Genomic DNA, 21777 nt, shown 5'->3' with positions numbered 1-21777 from the left:
ACCAGGACAGAGGCAGGGGTTGCTAGACAGAAGGGAACCCATCAGCATGTGTATGGGCTGGATAGTGGAGCTGGTTGGGTTGAATTAGGCTTCAATGCCCATTGACATGTATGAGAGCTGAATGGGATGTGGGACAGACTGTACTAGTCTGCTGCACATATTGGCAAGCATGGACCCAGGAAAGGGGGTGGGGCTGGTGGGGGTTATTGTGGGTCGCTCTGACTAGGTTTCAGCTCCCACTGGTCTATGTGAGGGCCAGGTGTGTGCTGGGCAGAATCAGGCTGGACTGCAACAGCCATTGGTTGCAGTGGAAGACAGGGCTGGAAACAGAACCAACCCAGCAATTGCAACCACCAGCTCAGGGCAATGGACTGTACCGGGCCCTATACTTGCTAGTACATGCAAGAATCTGATCAGAGAACACCTCAGACAAAGTTTCTTTTAGGGATTCCCGCAAACAAACTGCCAGACTCAGATTCCTAACCATGAAAAGACAGAGGACAAAACAAATCAATTAACTATCCCAGCCATATGTTGGCAGTGAAAAACAGTGCACACAATGTCAACCAGTGGATTCTGCAGCGACCTGATCGTGCTTAGAGTGGCAAGACTGGCAGCAATTCATAACTGTTCAACTATCAAAACCACTTGAGCAAGACCCTCGGAGCATGGCCCACATCGGGGACCTGGGATGGGTGGAAGACTGGGTGGGGCTTCTCCCTTGAACTTCCCCTTTACCCCATAATAGGAAAAAAAATGTGGAAATGATAGTCTTACCCACTTTCCTGTAGCCCTTGAACGTTTGTTCCCTAATTAATTATGTAAAGCTTGTCAAAAATAAAATTAAAAAATGGAAAAAAAAGAAAGGGTTAGAGGCAGTGAGCCACTGGCTCAGCAGAAAAAGGACCTGGGAAGACTTTCAAAAGAACCCTTCTGTACAACAAAGCAGCTGCTCATTTTCATCAAACAATGGCAAGTTGTTTGAGATATTTCATGGGAAATCATTCAGCATTTACTTTCTAGTCCCGATTGGGCTCCCTTTGACTTCTTCTTGCTTACTAATCATAAAAACAAATATTCAAAGTGCACTCATCTTCTTTTTAGGTAATCATGTGACATAAAGACTGCATTACATGGTTAAATTCCCAGGACTCTTAAGCTCCTTGCAGATGGACTAAATGCATTTCATTTTCATGTTTTATTTCCACCTTTTTGTGCACTGTTTGTTGTATTTTCCTGTATGTATTCACATAAGAGGACAGGACTCCCTGCTTGCTTACAAACCTGAGCATACCAGTTCTACCTGCATCACTTTTGCCTGGGAGCAAGGGAACAGAGGAATTACAGATGTGAAAGCACAAAAGAAAAACACAAATGAGAAAAAGTGAAAAGATCTTGATTTATATTCTAAGAGGTAAAAAAGAGAAGTCTGAATAGATTTTTTCTGATTATTTTTTATTTGTTTATTTATTAATTATATTGGAAAGTCAAATATACAGAAAGGAGGAGAGACAGAGAGGAAAATCTTCCGTCCACAGATTCACTCCTCAACTGGCCACAATGGCCAGAGAGGAGCCAATCCAAAGCAAGGAGGCAGAAGTTTCCTGCAGGTCTTCTATGTGGGTGCAGGGTCCCAAGGCTTTGGGCCATCCTCAACTCCTTTCCCAGGCCACAAGCAAGGAGCTGGATGAGAAGCAGAGCTGCCATGATTAGAACTGGCACCCATATGGGATCCCGGGGCATTGAAGGTGAGGACTTTAAACACTAGGCTACTGTGCTGGGCCCCAGGTTACTTATTTTTTTCACATAAGAATACATTCTAGGGCCTGGTGCTATAGTTGTAGCTAAAGTCCTTGCCTTGAATGCGCCAGGATCCCATATGGGCGCTGGTTCTAATCCCGGTGGCCCCACTTCCCATTCAGCTCCCTGCTTGTAGCCTGGTAAAGCAGTTGAGGACGGCCCAAAGCATTGGGACCCTGCTCCCGCGTGGGAGATCTGGAAAGAAGTTCCTGGCTCCTGCCTTCAGATCGGCGCAACACTGGCCACTGTGGTCACTTGGGGAGTGAATCATCGGACGGAAGATCTTCTCTGTCTCTCCTCCTCTCTGTACATCTGCCTTTCCAATGAAAATAAATAAATCCTCAAAAAAAAAAAGAACATATTCTAATAAATTTTTAAAACAGAACCTCAGCATCATAACAAATACAGGATTTTTAAATCAGTCTACATATTTTGCAAATGTGCACAAATTAAATGGATACTAATATTATAGTCTGAAAAAACTCCGTTGCAAGTCGTGTATAACTACTGAGATTTTAAAGACTTCTGATATTTTTTAGAATATAACAGAAACGAAATATTTTACTTAAAATAATACACTTTCCACATTATTAAGTATAAATATTGTTCAAAGTTTCTGAATTAAACAAAAATTATATGGACACAAAATAGTGATTAAGAGGGTTTGGGCAACAGAGGGAGTTTGAGTATAGGTTTAAAACCAGAGTTTGATTGAAGGGAATGAGTTTCTGGTGTTACACAGCACTGTGGGGAAACTAAAGTTCACAATAACCTGAATATATCAAATAGAAGAAAGAATCCACAAGCTTTTTTAAAGTCAAAAGAAGGTACAAGTTGATTACTCTGTTTTGATCAATATGCCTGTATATGTCTAAGGAAATGCCACAATCAAATCTGTAAATATGTATAATTATTAATAAAACTTTTAGCTTCACTAAAAAGTTTCTGAATATATTAAAAAATAACACAAATGCAGGACTTCTAGTAGGATATGACCATTTAACTAACGTCCGTGTTTTATGTATATGATTATAAAGACAACTAAGGTTAATAACCACAAAAAAAGAAAAAAGGAAATAAAACAAAAAAGAAACAAGGAAATAAAACTAAAATTTTAATTTAAAAAATACGATCTGGTCAGTTAAATATGAGAGAAAGAAAGAGGGTTTTTTGTTGCTCATCCATGATTTTGCTAAGGAGGTTACAGGGAACTAAGACACTTAAAAAGTAGAATTTTGATAGCTCAGGAAAAAAATGGAGTATGTCTGATGGATTGATAGTGCAATGAAATCTAAAAGAGAAATACCTCAATACAGAATTAGCAGAGAGATGTTACACTCACCTAAATAAGTACTGGATATGTTAGATTTCAGTTAAATTTCAGCTGCTTTTTGGCAAAATAAATTGACAAGGACATGTCTACCTCTTGCTTATGAGACAACAGCAACAACAAAAACAGGCAACTTCAACAGCATAAACATAACACAGCACATTTCTTACAGGATAATGAATATCAAGGGAAAAGAATCGGCACTCCTGAAGAGGAGACACCAGGTGTCTCTGGAGCTTCCCAAGTTTACTACCTTGAAGAATGTGCAGCTCACAGAGAAGCTGAGAGAAGCTGAGAATGCAAGGCTGATACCATATGGAGAACTCCCTGAGTTGAAGAGACATTGATAAACAAATCAGCAGATCAAGGAAACTTGAATTTACAGACACAGCACCAGAAAGAAAAAGTCACCTGATGGAGAATCCAGGAAATCTAAACAAGATCCCCTCAAACATGCAGTCGAAGGATAGCTAACACATCACATGAGAAAGCTATCAGAAGGACGGAAAAGAAACTCTTCTAAGATTAGAGAAATAATCATTGGTCCTTGAAGAGGAACTGAAATAGTGCCTGTCTCCACTAGCCAGTGTGAGAATCTCATAATTCACTTAGCATTGGTTAGAACACACAGAGGATCTTGCCTCAAAAGTGGACAAGAATTAGCCACAGATTAAACACGGTTCTGCCTATCAAAAATAAACAAACAAAAATGCTTAAGGTTGGACCCTAAAAGAATTATACCAAAGTAACTTAACTTTCCTGCAGAATTTTTCCATTGCCCAAGAAAATGACATTGTTGTCAACTATATATGTAAAGAAGCATAAAACATAATCACCAATCAGGAGAAACATCAACACTCCAAACTATCAATCTTGATTTGCTACCCAGTGAAAAAATCACTTCAAATGAAGGCAAAACAGTAGTATTTTTCAGACATACAGACCTGAGAGAATTACTACCACTAGGAATTTCTTTATAAGAAAGGCTAAAAGAAATCCTTCTAGCTGAAGAAAAGGATTTCCCAAAGAAATACGAATCCATGAAAAGAATAAGTGAGTACTCAAATTGCTAATTATGGGTATTTTAGATGTGCTTATTACTTTAAAATTTTTTTCCAAATCAACTGGGTGTTTATATATAAATGATTAAAATGGAAAATGGAGTTCACAAAATCTAGATAAGGAAAATACATTATAAAACAGTAAACATTGGAAGGGAAATAGACTACATCAATGTTCTTATACTAACCAAGTGATAAACAGTTAAGATGGATGCTTCAAGCATCAAACAACCACGGAAATAAAGATGTACAGTTAGAGCTAAGAAGCCAACAAAGGAGATTGTGAAACCATACAAAACACACAATCTGAAAGGGGGAATATGAGCAAGAAGTAACTGAGTCAAATAATAAAGATTTTCAGAGTTCGTGAAAACAAGTATAGTGAAAAAAACCTAAATACAGATTGTAAGTTTTTTATCAAAATAAATTATTCTTTCAATTCCATTTCCCTTTAACTTTGTGAAATACTCTGCTACAAAACAAAAAAAAATTAAGCTTAAGTATTAATGAAATTAAGCCTATTGTATTCATGAAAATGAACAACAGAATTGCAAATACTTCTCAAATTAAATAAAAACCAAGATCCAAGTCTATATTCCATAAATGGAAATTAAGAACACTACATATTGCCTAGCATGATCTATTTGAAGCTATGTATCGCCTAGTATAACCTAAGCCCACAAATAGACTAAAATGAAAAGAATTCAGATAGAAAAATGAGATTAGTGTCAAAGAATAGCTAGGTGGCTGTATTAATACCAGAAAACATAGGTGGAGCAAATAATGGAATAAATGTTTAGGAAATGGTGGTAACATCACATACACAATACAGTGGGATGGTTTATAAAAGAAGCAGGAAATATGAAGTGGATGATAACATAATCATGAGTGGCAAGCGTCTCCTTTCATGTTGGAGAACCAAAAAGTTTCAGGATATAACTAACATAAAAAGTGCTTTAAAATTCTTTTCAAAAGCCACTAAGTTGGCAAAAATACTTAAAATTTATTTATGATGCCAGGAAATTAATATTTGTAACATAACCAAGTTTATAAAGGTCTAACAGAAATGATACCAAATAAAAAGGGAAACAATGAATACAATGTAATTAATGAATTAAAAATAATGAATAATTAAAAAAAATAAAAAATAAATTTTCCCCATCACAACTGCAAAAGCTAAAGTTGCAATCATCAGAAATTATATTACCAAAAATATACTAACAAGTGTAATTCAGTTTGTCAGTATATCAATATTTCCATTATAAAGTAGAATCATTTTATTGCTTCAATGAAATTTGAAAATGAACAATTTTCAACAACTACTACCTGCATTGTAAAGGGAAATTAGATAGGTCCGACACATGGACATGCTTTAGAATAATACTGATCTGTGCTTAACTGTTAAAAGCTACACAATTTCTAAAAGCACAATCTCTTTTTAGAAGTTCATTTAAAAGACATAAAATTGTTTAAGTATACCTTTATTAGTATGTTCTGCCAAACAACCAAAGTCTCATGACCATGCCGTATTTTAGAAATGTCTGTCAGTAAATCAAATAAGGAAATAAAAATAAAATCTCAAACCACCACAACAAAAGCAAAAGTACCTTATAAATCTATTGAAAAGGAAGACTGTGCTCCGGATAACTCGCGCTGTGCGTGATTCTTCATGCTGAGATCTAGATAAATTTAAACCATCGTCCATGTGCCCTTCATGGTGCATAATAGCCTGTTCAGAGACAGGAAAAAGGTCATTAGTTCCAACATCTCTTTTCCAAATCAGAGTAAAGAAGCAGTGCATTCCTAAAGATGAGAGATAACAGCAAACTGAATCCAAAAAAAGGCAAAAGGGATTGTAAACTTGTTGCATTTAGATAAAATTTTATATAGGCACAAGTGCCTATATAAACCATGTATTCAATATATCCATTTTGTTGCAGTTTTAAAAGATGATTCAATAAATTGTATTGAGGTTAGCAAAACAGAAACCTGAAGTATAGACACATCAAAGCAAACTGTGAAAAAGGAAGTAAAGCAAACATTACACAGGTAGACCACTGGCATAGCACTAAACAATGTCTCTAAATGATGCTTACATTCTAAAGAGTGCATGTATTGATTATCCTTTCATTATATTTTATATTCTAATTCTTTTTATATTTTTATCACACTTTGTATTTTAACTCTCTTGAAAGTGAAGCAACAAAGCATAAATATTTCCATACTTATTTACTTGAAAGGGAGAGAAAGAAAGCAACTGGTTTATTAACCACACGGCTACAATGGCCAGGGCTGGACCAGGCTGAAGTCTGAAGGCAGGGGCTTCCTGCAGGTCTCCCACATGGGTACAGGGGACCTGCACTTAGGCTAACTTCTGCTGTCTTCCCAGGTACACCAGCACAGAGTTGGATTGAACTGGAGCAATAGTATCTCAACAGACACCTATATAGGATGTTACCATCACAGGGAGTGGCTTAAACCACTACAATATAATGACATTCTTTTAAAAGAATAATATACTACTGTGAAGCTGAGTTTACACTGTGAATTAAGTCACTACAGCATAGCAAGTAAGGCTGTTGTGCCTGCAATGACTGCAAACCTCATGGGTACTTGTTGAGCCCTGGCTGCTCCAGCTTCTGATCCAGCAGACTGGTTATGTGCTTGGGAAAGCAATGGAGGAGGGCCCAAGAGCTTGATCCCCTGCACGCATGTAGGAGACCTGTAACAAACTCCTGGCTTCTAGCTCCTCGCTTCTGATCAGCCAGTTTTAGCCTTTATAACTATCTGGGTGACGAACCACTAGATGGAAAATCCTTCTCATATTCATTTATGTGCTCTGTCTTTCCTGCCCTCTCTGTATAATTCTGCTTTCGAAATAAATAAAATAAATCTTAAAAAAAAAAAAAAAAAAAACGGAATGAACCTATTTTGGCACAAAGTTCACTACATCAGCCCTTCACTTTGCAAATGTCAATGTAGTTCTCCAAGACTCGTAACTGTGCAATGTTAATGCAGCTGGAGAAATGATTAGCAAGAGCTTACTGCACCAATTCAATTCCAACTCCAGACCTTAAAAAAAAAAAAAAAACGAGTTTCCACCGGAGAAACATGGAGTGGCTACAATGGTTCCAGCCAAAGCTAGATACTAACACCAGTCCTCAGATTATAGGAAATGAAATCCAGAAAGCCACAAGGTTTTTTCATCTCTGGCCCTTCAAATGCGCTGAGCTGAACTTTGTTTTATCTCTAGATCTTTGGCCTCTGGGGACCTGAAAACAAAACAGCTTCAGAATTTCAACCTGAACACAAAACAAAAGAGACAAAGGTCACGAACAGTTTGCTGAGTAAAAGAAGCCAAGCTGTATGATTTCACTAATATGAGATATGACATCACAAAAATTAATCTTTGGAGGGAAAAGATCATTGAGAACATTGTCCCTGGGGAAAAGGAAGCTTGATTAACCCAGGAAGAAATACCAGGCAATATTCTGTCGGAATTGGAAAATTAAAAATGGAGATAAAAATATAGTGTAGTTATTGGCGGAACCCTACGGTTAAGTTTCCACAATTCAATGATATCTCCAAGTTCTTATGATAATCTTAATCATCTACTGGGGCATGATAAGTGGACACAAACATAACAGAAACAACAGTAAGAAAGAATTGTAATGCTGAAAATGGAAGATGGACACACAGGGGCTCCTGGTGTTTTTTTCTCTCTCATTTCATTTACTTCATATTTGATTTTTCTATAATAATTTTATATCAACCAGGTTCAGTTGTAGAAACTAAGGAATACATCCGAATAATTGTATACTGAATTTTACATACTTATATCAAAGACCTTTACAACTGATTTTCTCATTATAAAGATGATATGACTCTGGAAAGAATAATATCTGAGATTCTCACCCAGCTCTCTGAGGAAGATGCTACAGCGATTCTTACAGCCAAACCCCATTAACAAACATCAGTCTCCAAGGTCACTGAAATCAACACCACCCATTTTAAACAGATCACAGTAATAGTGAGTAATCTATACTAGCTGTGCATAAAGCTTTTTGATTCATATTTTGAAAATTCAATTTCTGCCTCACTAAAGCCTTCCTTTCCAAGTCTCACATTTCCAGAAATAATGTCTTGTTATGTAGTTTTGTGCACTGTGCTGCAAGTTGTATACAAAAATATGAGCAATCTACTGCCATTTATGCCCTTAGGAACTCACCATTAAGACATAGGCTAGAACTCTGCTTTCAGACCAGAGATGGTCTCCCCAAGAAACCACTGAATTTATCTGGAAAATAAGATGCTAGACTCTACGCATGGTACATGCTTGCAATGAAGGAATCGTGACTGCATTTGAACTATACCACTGCAACAAGGTGGAGGAATCCACCATGGGGGAAGGGCATGGGGAGGAGTTGGGGGAATCCCAGAGCCTATGAAACTGTGTCATAAAATGAAATTAAAAAAAAAAAAAAGACATACGCTAGAAAATAACAGAGTATATATAAAATTCAGGAAGTTATATACATATTTTATGAGTATACAAAGAAAGGTGTGGCAAATAAGCTGAGATAGTCAAGAAGAACTTCTAAGGTAGTCTTTAAATTTAACCCGAAAGAAAGGAGTTGGGTGGGCAAAACGTTTTAAAAAGCATTTCAAACAAAATAAGCAGTCAAGACTGAGGCACAGAAAGGTACAATGGCATTCAGAGGGACTGATAGGGTGTGCTGTTAAACACAACTGACAAAGGAATGAGGGAATGGAACTTATGCTTGTCTTCTAGGCAGAGGAATGTCAATAAAGGGCTTAGAGTATCATAAAGGATAATGTAAACTAGGCTCACTAAGCCAGAATCCAAAAGCAAGTACATTTAGTCAATTAATATTTATATACATGAATGCCATAACACTATACATCAATGACTTATTGTCTAGAAATAGGTCACCTTACAGAGATCTTCAGCGGGTGGCTGAACAGGTTAACTACCTTGTTTTGTCTTGTGATAACATTTTTTATTCACATAAAACGAATAAATTGTCATGTAAACTGTGTTTGATATAAACTTACCTTACGTTGTATAGATCCCATTCTCACTGATTTCACATCCACAGACTGGTAAGTGAGCCACAGGCCTGTATCTACATGTTGTATGTAGCATATGGAGTCACCATATTTTATTTCAGATGTTCCCATGCCATCAATTTCTTTTCTCACTCCTACATCCAATTTTTCCTAAGCACAGAGAGAAAAAAGTCAGCAAATATTTTAAAAATATTACAAACTATGAGCTTTAACTTTTTAACCAAAACTTTAATTCAGCATCTGGAACTGTAATTTCCAATTTGAATTTCAGAGATCTGAAAATCAGAGATTCCTAAGCAAATCTCCATCTACTGTATGAGTCCCCAAATACAATAAATATTTCCCTCACTTCCCATTTATTTATACTTCCTTCTCCAATAAGCTCCTTTAGTATGTTTCCTCCCATGTTTAACTCTGATCTTCAGGAACTTTTCACATCTTCAAATTTTGTACAGTCCTTAAAACAACAGCAAAGAAAGTATTATACATTTCCTTTTTGTGATTTCTTGTAATTTCCTTCCTTGCACTCATTTCCTTGTTAAATTTACCCAAAATTTCTTTCATCTTTGATTGACTCTTGTTTGAAATTAGTTATGATTATACAAAAATTCGTGAATATACCTACAATGATTATGAATACTCTATCAATCAAAATTAAATTAAAAATAGCTGAAATTTTTAATACACAAAGGTCAAGGCCATGGAAGAAAATGTACAATTACCAACCAAGCTCTTATTAAAATAACCATTATGCAAATGTTGAAAAGCTACTCTAAATAAGTTAATAAACCATCATAATTTCATTCTATAAAATAAGTTAAAACTCCTAACCTACTTATACAAGCCCTATCAGTAGAAAAATTAAATTCTGGAGAAAATATCACAAGGTAATTATCTATTCAGAATAAAACAAGTAACTTCTAAAAGTTTTTTTAATCCAAGGAAATTGGTTTGTAGTCCATTTATAGGCTTGTGGACTGCACTGGACAAGTCACATATTTATTATTTGTAAAGCTGTGTTTTGCTTATTTTTTTAACAGGTTCACATCATTCTCTAGATTTAACATCTAATCGTGATATTTCAAGATGACTATGTTTAATACTTCCTTCAGTCATGTAGGAACTTGCATGGTGCAATGGGAAAAGGTAGTGTGATCAGTAGCTGAAACACCAAAAACGATTCATACTTTTTGCCTCTTATATTTACTGTCATTTTCTATACCACAAACTTAGAAAAATTCAGATGAAAATGATGCAGTAGCTTTTAAAACAACAAATATAAGCATAGCACAATCCAGCAGTGACATACAATAAAAGCATTTAAGACAATTGCCTAAGTAGAAATAAAGTACCCAGATTAGATAAGCAGTAATACCTGTTAACTACATTCATATATCTAAAGGAGTTATCTTTAGATGAGACATCACTTTCTAATTTTGTGTTTGTTTTTGAGATAGTCTCCTTTAAGAAATGATGGAACAATTTAGCTATTAGACAAACCCTCACATTATAAATTTTGGGGGGAAAACTTATAAAATTAACTTAAAAGCACTTGTAAGGGACCATATACTGGGAAAAATTGGATAGATTTCTCTAGAAACGCAAATAGCACACTGGCCAGACTTGTTAACTCAGTACCTTTTGCTTCAGGTAAAGCCCTATCTGCAATTTAGGCTAAAGAAAGCTGCTGCCCCATGTGCTTGTAGTATCAGAGGATATACTTCAGTACTCACTAGCAATCAGAAAATTAGATGGGCTCAACAAATCCTTGACTAAAAAGATAACAAAAAATCTTTTAGAATTTGTACAAATTCTTGCTGCCCACAAGAGCAGGCATACTAAAGGGAAGCCTAGTATAACTGAAAATGAAAGGAGTAGAAATTAAAGCAATGGGTCAGTGACAATGGCACTGAAACTAAAGTTTCCATCCAAAAAGGTTTTCTCCCTGCAAACCAAGGTCATTCTTGCAAAGAAAAAAATAAATAAAATTCAGAACTTCCTATGTCATTTCTAATATCCCAAATAACATTGAAAATAAGGAGATATGAAGAAACAAGTAAATAAGAGCCACACTAAAAAGGCTAAACAAAAACCAATTTTCTTTTTCTAGTTCTTGAAGAATCTAATTTTCAAGTAGATATTAAAATGGTTCCAGAAGTAAAACAGATTGATCTAAAACTTCTTAAGTGGCAGTATGATATTAAGTACACCGAACTGATTTCAATGTGAAGACAAAACCATCTGAAATAGCCTTTTTAAATGCCATATAGGCATCGGATACGACAAATAAGACTCATCAGGAAAGCAAAGCTAGCCCCATAGGATTGAATTCCTTTCTGTTTGTTTCTTTTTCATATTTAGTTTATTTGGAAAGTCAGAGCTACAGAGAGAAGAAAAGACAGATCTTCCATCCATTGGCTCATTCCCCAAATGGCTACAATAGCCAGAGCTGCGCTGTTCCAAAGATGGGAGCCAGGAGCTTCTTCCAGGTCTCCCATGTGGGTGCTACTTTCCCAGATCATAAGCAGGAAGCTGGTTTAAAAGTGGAGCAGTTAGGACAGAAACTGCTGCCCATATAGGATGCTAGTTTTGGCAAGCAAAGGATTAACCTGTCATACCACCGCACTGGCACATACAGGATTATATTCTAACTATAGGGACCAAGTAGTTAAGATAAATTCTTCTAGCATTAATTTAAATGATTTAAAAATCTATCAAAATTATTGTTTCACATGACTAATTGGAAGATTATAAAGGCTTTCATCCTTGGAAGATAGTTTGTGGCTTTTTTCTCTTTTTAAAGACTGGTTTATTTTTCTTACTTTAAAGGCAAAATTACAGAGAGAGAACAGAAAAGGAGATGTTCCAATTCAGAGTTCATGCTCCAAATGGCCTCAATAGTTAGAGCTTGGTCAATCTCACGCCAGGAGCTTCTTCCACAGCTCCTGCATTGGTAAAGGGGCACAAACAACTGGGCCATATTCTGCTGCTGTCCCAAGGACGTAATCGGGGAGCTGGGTCAGAAGTGCAACAGCCAGGACATCAAACAGGGACCATATGGGATGTTAGAGTGACAGAGCTTTAACCTTGCTATGCAACAGCATCAGGCCTTATATATGGTGTAACAGCTTAATCAACTTAAGGTACATTATAAAGTTAAGAAAAACTAAAAATTCGTAAGAATTTTTTTCCAAACATGTGCTCCTTTGTAGTGCCTTTATTGTGAAACAGTGACAGTGTAACACCACAGAGATTACTGAAGCTGACAGAGAAAGCCAAGGTTAGTCCAGTTAGGACAGAGATGCAAAAAGCGAATTGCTTTCTATATTCCTGTTGTCAGAAATCTCACATGCAGACACTGCAGTGAATGAATTTGTGAAGAGAAAGGTTCTAAAAGAGTTTCTCACGTGGGCAGCATTTTTGGGAAACCCATTAGCAAGAGAGAAACAAAGTCCCAGAGCCTTAGGCACAGCCTAAACACCCCGCACATTCACCTCCCCTTGAGAATGGACAGGGTCAGCAAGAGTATAATTAGGTTACTATATGGCAAGGATTTTGCAAATACAATTAAGACCCTATTAATTGCCTTTGATTAAATCAACTGGGATATTACCCAGGTTGGGAAGCAACAGACAAGTGAGCCCTTTTTAAATGATTAAGGTTACCCCTGAGCAAGAGACTATTACTTTTATATATACTGCTTTATTTATAAAATATATTTATAAAATTTTTAAGTATTTATACATAAAATCTATCTATATCACTTTAGTTACATTTTACCAGAAAATTGATCATATTTACCGATATCCCTGGGGCTTCCTCCTGCCTGTGATCTTATCTTCCTAACTCCCTGTGGATAACAAACGCAGCCCAAAGCCAAGAAGTCTGGCCTGCTCAGAATCATCCTTGGCACTCCACATCTTTAGGCTCACTTGACCCTCCCAAATTCATAAAGCAAACCTCTATAATAAATCCTTTAACACAGATCTATCTCTAACAGGGTTTGGTTTTTTTGGTTGAACTCTGAGAAATCTTTTATTAACCACAGATTGCTCCCTTGAGGTCATGTTCATGCATACTGCCATTAGAAGAAAATATCATAATGTTCTTAAAATCATATTAATAATTCATGTTGAGTCTTTTAAAGACTAATTGAAAATTAAAATTAAAATATGGTAAATTTCCTAGTAAAGATGTAATTACAGTGATAAGGCAATTTATTTTTCCCCAAATTGCATTTTTCTGTGAACAAATGCAAACTTTTAATTTTCCATACACACACACACACACACACACACACACACACAGGCTTAGCAGGAGCAGCTACTGCAGGCATCGGAGGAATGAAATAGCAGATGAAAGATCTCTGACCTTGCCTCCCCTCCTCTTACCTACTTACCTACCTTTCTTTCTATTTTCCTATCTATCATGATCTCTCTCTCTCTGGCTTTCAAATAAATAAAATAATTAAACTAAAATGTTTATAAAAATCAGCATAAAAGCAATTCCTACCATTAATTTCTGTTTTTATAAAATGCATCATTCTGTATTGTTACCAACACCCTTTGAAAGAACTTTACTGCAAACATTAATTTTCAACTTAATTCTGAATGGAAGCAAGATACAATATTTTACTTCTTAAAATATTAATCATGTAATTACTGAACAACTACAACAGATGATCTCAGGTGAGCAATATATGTCTTCATTGCCATTAGAACTGAAGCTTACCAAAGAAGGTCTTATTTTTCCTATTTAGGTTCAAAGGCTGGATCTGTTAAATAACTTTTCTAATCCTCAGTTTCCACTGCTGCATAATAAAAATGTAAAAATACCCTGTAAAGTTGATAAGGTTGTACAAGTATTAAATGATATAGTACATGAGATGTACTCAGATATCATCTGCAAAATCATCAATTATACACTATTACTCTTATTTTCATTAGGAAACTTAAAATTCTTCAACATTTTCTGTACAAAATAAGTAAATAACCCCAATAAACATAATATGCTAAAAACTTCAGGGGCCTGTGCAGTGGCCTATAGGCCAAAGTCCTTGCCTTGAATGCACCAGATTCCCATATGGGCGCTGGTTCTAATCCCAGATGCCCTGCTTCCCATCCAGCTCCCTGCTTGTGGCCTGAGAAAGCAGTCAAGGACAGCCCAAAGCCCTTAGGACCCTGCACCGGCGTGGAAGACACAGAAGAAACTCTGAGTTCGTGGATCAGCTCCAGTCAGATGTGGCCCCTTGGGGAGAGAACCATCAGACAGAAGATCTTCCTCTCTGTATATCTGGCTTTCCAATAAAAATAAATAAATCTTTAAAAAAAAACTTCATCGGGCCCGGCAGCATGGCCTAGCGGCTGAGGTCCTCGCCTTGAAAGCCCCAGGATCCCATGTGGGCGCCGGTTCTAATCCCGGCAGCTCCACCTCCCATCCAGCTCCCTGCTTGTGGCCTGGGAAAGCAGTCGAGGACGGCCCAATGCATTGGGACACTGCACCCGCATGGGAGACCCAGAAGAGGTTCCAGGTTCCCGGCTTCAGATCGGCGCAGCACCGGCCCGTTGCAGCTCACTTGGGGAGTGAATCATCGGATGGAAGATCTTCCTCTCTGTCTCTCCTCCTCTCTGTATATCTGGCTGTAATAAAATGAATAAATCTTTAAAAAAAAAAACTTCATCGTAAAATTGGTTTATGCTATTTTGACATTCACTTCATCACTCTTGTAATCTCACTGAGAGCCTTTATTTCAGGTCGTAATTCCATTGTTTCAGTAGCAAAAGACGTTACTGCACATGTGAGAGAGTGAACCATAGGAAACAAAACACTGGGGAACATTTTAGAGGCAATGCAAGCCAAAAAATTACATTTTGAAAGGATAATAAATATAGGATTGGTAAGGCCAACCTAATAGTTGAAACTGATTTCAAAACATAAGAAAGTGATGGGCGAAGGTCTTGAAGCATAGAATGTGAAAACAATCTGAGAAATCTACATTTATAAAACTTCTTTCTTTTTGTTTTGTTTCATCTTAGTATATACAGGATTATCAGCAACTACTGATTTTTTTTATCAACTCCTGAACTTGAGCCTGCTCATCCAAGCATTCCCTGATATCACTGCCAAAGATACACCAATAAAATTCAAGCGAAATGGTCTTTTTAATCAACACAGGACTTTTAAAGGCATATTTACTCATAAATCTTACATTAAAATTACCTTAAGGATTTGAACAGAGCTTAGACTTTACTTAGAATTTCAAGAGGTCTTACACACTTAAGAGATATGTAAATTCAAGAGCTGACAAGATTTGGCTTTTACTTCAGAATTTCTAAGACCCTCTCTCTCTCTACACCAATATAAAAATTAGTATTTTTTTTTTGAAGATTTATCTACTTTATTGAAAAGCCAGACTTACAGAGAGATCAGGTATTTTTAAATTCTCTAAAACAGTATTACATTTTGTGAATACTGAAAACTTGATCTGCTTCACTGTAGTTAGGTCAACCAATAGTGTTTACTAACTGCATACATGAAAAATACCTTAGGGCTTGGCGGCGTGGCCTAGTGGCTAAAGTCCTTGCCTTGAAAGCCCCAGGATCCCATATGGGCGCCGGTTCTAATCCCGGCAGCTCCACTTCCCATCCAGCTCCCTGCTTGTGGCCTGGGAAAGCAGTCGAGGACAGCCCAAGGCTTTGGGATCCTGCACCCGCGTGGGAGACCCGGAAGAGGTTCCTGGTTCCCGGCATTGGGTCGGCGCAGCACCGGTAGTTGTGCTCACTTGGGGAGTGAATCATTGGATGAAAGATCTTCCTCTCTGTCTCTCCTCCTCTCTGTATATCTGACTTTGCAATAAAAATAAATAAATCTTTTTAAAAAAAGAGAAAAATACCTTAGACCTAAAATGCATTAAAAAGTCTTTGTCTTCCAGATTCTGTGATCATTCTCATAAATAAAAATATTGGAACAGAAGTATATAATTGTGCAGCATGCATTTTTCAACACTCAGAGAAAAACAAAAAGCAACAAAGACACATTTAAATGAACCGAATGTTTGAGAACACAGGACCATGACCAACTGTGATACTTAATAACAGGATGAATGAGGCCATGCACATGATTTTCTTTGAAATGTTTTCACTATGAAGACTACCTTACAACATGAGTAGATCTTGATTTCATCAAGCTTTGTTTGAACCATAGCGGGCTATTCTACACATAATAATCAGTAGTATTAATTATCCTCTAATTATTCACAAGTATGTATCTGTATACATGAGGGTTTTGTATTTTTGATTTTTTAAATATAAAAACAGTAGACATGGGCCCGGCGGCGTGGCCTAGCGGCTAAAGTCCTCGCCTTGAAAGCCCCAGGATCCCATATGGGCGCCAGTTCTAATCCCGGCAGCTCCACTTCCCATCCAACTCCCTGCTTGTGGCCTGGGAAAGCAGTTGAGGATGGCCCAATGCATTGGGACACTGCACCCACGTGTGGGAGACCCAGAAGAGGTTCCAGGTTCCCGGCATTGGGTCGGCGCACCGGCCGTTGCAGCTCACTTGGGGAGTGAATCATCGGATGGAAGATCTTCCTCTCTGTCTCTCCTCCTCTCTGTATATCTGGCTGTAATAAAATGAATAAAATCTAAAAAAAAAACAGTAGACAGATATATGGGCAATCGCCCCCAGGTTTCTGGCTGCTACCTGGTACGTGGGGCTTAGAGCCTACGTGCCCAAGACCTGAGACACAGGTTCAAGCCCTGTGTGAGGAACACAACCTCTGACATGCTGGAAGATCAAGGGGAAGAGAAGTGCCCTTTACCCATTTACACTGTCATTATCCAGTGGTTGGGGGAGGGGAGAAAAGGGACTGCTGGGAGACATCCTCTTGTCCTCTGGTTCCTTAACATTTAGGGGGACCCCAGAGTGGAGCAGCGGGACAGGAGGAGGCTTGTATCCCAACCCTGAAGACTTCCAGATCTTCATCAAGGACTATCAGTACGAGCACCGAGGACTACATCCCAACTGTTTGTTCATTTCCTTTACCCATTTCTTCACAGGGTCATTTGTTTTGCTGTCATTGGTTTCTGAAGCTCTTTGTAACTCTTGGATGCTAGTCCTCTTTCAGTTGTGTAGTGTGCAAAGATTTTCTCCCATTCTGTCGGTTGCTTCTTTACTTTGTTGATCATTTCCCTTGCTGTGCAGAAGCATCTTACTTTGATGTAGGTTAACACAGTTGCTTCTTTTATTACACTATTTGCAAAATCTGTGCAATGCTTTCCATTGAGAAATACATGTTCAGATTTTTTTTTATTTCTTTGGGATTTATTTTAGAAAACATTTTGGTAGTAAGCTGTTTCTTTTCATTTTTCTACCTCACTGTCAGAAAATTGAACACCATTATTATAGGCACCGGCTTTTCTACTTGAAAAGGGATTCTATCTGCAGATGGCCGCTGCTTCTTTTGTGAATTGAGTTTTGTTTTTTTTTTTTCCGGACTGAGGTGCTATAGATGGACAAACTAGCAAATTCTCATCTTTCTGCTTAGTCAGGCCTAAAGAAGAAGTCTCTAGGCAATAGATAGTTTCACAATGAGATCAACTGGTCTTTCCAACTATAGATGCAGAACCAATGTGACCCCTACCAACCTCCACTGGGAGGTACACTAAAGCAACCGTCTGGGGAGTCTCTCTCACAGAGCAAATATCTGCACGGAAATCCTCACAAGCTTATACATTGCATATCACAAGCTTTGTGTGGTTCCCCCACAGAGACTAAAAGCCTACACTGGTTGTCTTTCCTGGGCATTTCCAGTTAATTCATAGATTCAGTCAGGGATTTCTTTCACTATTCTGTGTACTCCAGAGCAGGCACTGAGAGAGAAAGGCATCCAGGACATACTATTTTGATTTCATCAACATTTATAATAGTTTGTTTTTATATGTATACAGACATACATAAATATTAACACATATAATTATATAACTAAAGAACAACCTATGATCTGACATTGTAGCATGTTGAGTTAAGCCACTGCTTGTAATGCTAGCGTCCCATATGGGGACATGCTTACATCCCAGCTGCTCCACTTCTGACCCAGCTTCTTGTTATTGCACCTGGGAAAGCAGTGGAAGATGTGCTTAGTGCCTGCACCTACATGGCAGACTAGAAGAAGCTTCTGGTTCCTGGCTTTGCCCTGGTCCAACACTGGTCGCTGTAGCAATTTGATAAGTGAACCAGAAGACTGAGGAAATCCCCACCCCCATCATTCACTCTCTCTTCATTTAAAAATAAAAACAACCAAAATGCACCATAAAGGGTAAAATTCAAATAAATAACACTGCACACTTTTAGTGATACATGACACCATCATATACATGATGGAAAAATATCTATTATACATTGTCAAAGAAATAGCCAGATACAAAGCTACACTGAACATACAAATGTAAATACATTTTATTTACATAGTAAAAAGATCCTGATGAAAATCCAACAAAATATTGATATTTTGCAAATAGATTTCTTATTCCTACACATTTTTCTGTGTTCTTTGAAAAAATATAAACTATTTTCAAAAATCAGAAGAAATAATATGGCATTAGAAGACTAAAAGAATTTTAAATGGCCATAGCTGACCAAACTCTCATGTTTGTTATAATTATTTGTCTAAATGACATGTTTTCCTATTTCTATATAGTTTATATGAAATAAATTATGAACAGTTTGAAAAACTCATGTTTATCACTAGAATAATTGATGCTATTTGCTTCACTTGATGCAAAAGTCTGAACCATGAGCATTTATGCAGATACCACATAGCTGGCAATGTCTAATACCTATGAACATATGAGTTTTGTGAAAAATAGCTGAAGTTCAACAAATATCTGTGATTATTTGCCAGTCCAATGAGTGACAGAATACCATTTTAAGGTCAATAAAACTCGATTAATCATATAGAAAACTGATCTTCTTAAAAGGAAATGACAGATTTTAATAAAACTTCAGGAAATTTTACCTACTTTACAATTTTATGGAAAAAAGCAAACTGCAAAATCTAATCCAAAATGTTAAAAACAAAAAAATAGAAAAGAGGTATGGTGTTACAGACCTCCTAAGCCAAATTTGATCTTGCTTTGAATATTATAGATAGAAATTATATCCTTTTCTCACTAATTAACACTGCTGTCATATATCCAGACTGAACTCAAATAAAACTGAAAGATTAAATCCCTAGAGTTCTCACTAGTGAAAAACACATTTTTAAAAAATGAGCTCTACAAGGTATTCTGAAGGTGTATATACCAATTATTACAACTAAGCTTGGAAAAGCACATCAAAGGTATGCCTTTTTTAATTGGAGCTTACAAGTATGCCTAAGATGTAAGTCAGCAGTTGAACACCATGTCTATCATTACACCCAAGTTCCACAATCTTCACTCTTTTAAATATAGAAATACATAACTATAATAAATGGTTCATTGGAGCTGAGAAAAATCTGTGGGTGAAAGGGTATGTACAACAATGTCTGCGAGAAAAGATTCAAATATGCTTTATCTCTGTAACGCTATATTCAGCATCACAAGTCTGTAACAAAAGTACTGCTAATATCTAACAAAACAGAGAGGAGCTGGATGTAGAACTACCACAGGACAAGTGAAATGCCAGGGCAGGTTACACTGGTTGAGGAAACTCATCTCACCAGAAAGCAATGAATGGAAGTGAACTGGGAATTCAAAAATTCCCGTATCATGTGGAAATCATTTGTTTATTTCTAATCTCAAAGGAAATGTAATACTGATACCATTACAGCGAACCCAAACTGATGTTTCACTACTTACCTTGGAAGATCGGAATATAAATGCTGTTGATTTTACATCAGCTTTTTCTTTGTCCATAAGTAGAAGGTTTTTGTCTTCCATGAGACTCAAATATTTTCCTGTTGTGACATGGCGTAGTCGGAATGGCTGGCCCCATCTTATATGGCTTCCACTCCACCTAAAAAAGAAATTAAAAAGAAAAAAATAATTGGACTTAATTTAACAATAAGCACATTCCTTTTATAGTATTACATCTATTTTATTTTTGATGATGTTTACATAGGTAACAAGGATATATGCTCATGTTGACCACTGATTAGAGTGGGAAGGGTCAAGGAAATGGGGGAAAATAGAGGAAACAACTGCTTCCTTTTATTGATTGATTGTCTTCCTCTATCTAGAGAAAGAGGGGAAAGAAAGGGAGAGAGCTGCTCCCAGCAGCCTAACCACATCAGTACCCAGGCATGGGGGACAGCTACTCAATATCATCGCGGGGTTCCTGTTGTACTGAAGTACTGATGAAGTGATTTTGATAGTTCTGAGATGTTGTTGACTTTGTTGCTCCAAGGTTGTGGAAATCCTTCCAAATTCCATTAGCTAACATAATTCACCTTACAGTCTCCACTCAGATACTTGCTATCAAAGCTGAACTGGGAGAGTTGCCCAATTTGTTCTGCCCTCCATGATACTAGATGTTCTCTCCAGCCTTAATGATGTGTCGTGTCTCCCATATGCATCTTAGATGTTCTACAGTCTTCAGCAACTGAGGAGTCCCAGTTCTGACACATGCACTGTATGATCAGACCACAGATTCTGTGATTTTCCCCATGAGTTTTGAGTTCAGCTGTCCAGTTGGGGGAACTCCACAAAGAAACCTTATCTGAATTGACTCTAGACCTGACTCCTATTTGTGCCAGCCAGTACAGGTTCCCACTCAGTCCATTACCAATATTAGCCTACACAAGAACTGGTTGTTGCAGTGGCCTAGTCAAAACAACACACATACTCTTAAAAGTAACAATTAAATGTCTGAGCCAGGCAAAGAAAACGGTGTTGTGCACACGTGGTCTTATTTGATGGCATCAAAAACCTTATCATGTTGGTGATATAAACTTCACTGAATAATCTGAAAAATGATCATTCAGAATAATTCAATAATACCTCATGTGACGCAACCAAAGATAAACAGAACTGAATCAAACTCAAGGTCTTCTCATTTTAAATGCAATACCATTCACACTACAGACTAATCTATGCAAAGATAACTAGGACATTCTGTTTCAAGTCAATCTGTAATCATTAGTTACAGATATAAAAAGTACAACTTGAAACAGTAATTTAGAACTTACTAGTTAAAAACTTTGGGTATATTTGTAGGGATTTAAATAGTAATATGGTCAATGACTAATACAACAAATTACGTGCATGTATGTAACTGAAATATATATTTAAAACACATTGACTTCTCAAAAGAAATTTATCCCTGTGTTTTAAATTGTACAACAATGATACTATTAAAAACCTATAAACAAAAAAATTTTAAATGTCAACAGGAAAAAAATGTAGTATATTATGCAATAAGGTTGCCAAGAAAGGATAAAAACCGAAGCTATGATCATTAAAAATCTGCTCTTAAGAATGACTTTCAGAAAAGAAAAATCAAACAGGCTGTTCTTGG

The 21777-nt window shown here is 37.0% G+C and overlaps 1 protein-coding gene across 1 annotated transcript in view; it reads right to left on the bottom strand.

Moving 5' to 3' along the window:
* RYR2 (ryanodine receptor 2) overlaps positions 1–21777 on the bottom strand; it is a 663784-nt gene that overhangs the window by 327663 nt on the left and 314344 nt on the right. The window contains exons 12-14 of the mRNA XM_058669392.1: positions 20121–20277; positions 9268–9432; positions 5799–5920 (exon numbers count right to left, since the gene is read on the bottom strand). Of these exons, the coding sequence (XP_058525375.1) occupies positions 5799–5920; positions 9268–9432; positions 20121–20277 (444 nt within the window). The remainder of the gene's footprint in view (positions 1–5798; positions 5921–9267; positions 9433–20120; positions 20278–21777) is intronic.

The sequence above is a fragment of the Ochotona princeps genome, chromosome 10, assembly GCF_030435755.1.
Source record: "Ochotona princeps isolate mOchPri1 chromosome 10, mOchPri1.hap1, whole genome shotgun sequence".
NCBI lineage: Eukaryota > Metazoa > Chordata > Mammalia > Lagomorpha > Ochotonidae > Ochotona > Ochotona princeps.
The sequence above is the reverse complement of the archived record's forward strand: the minus strand, read 5'-3'. Positions and strand labels throughout refer to the sequence as shown.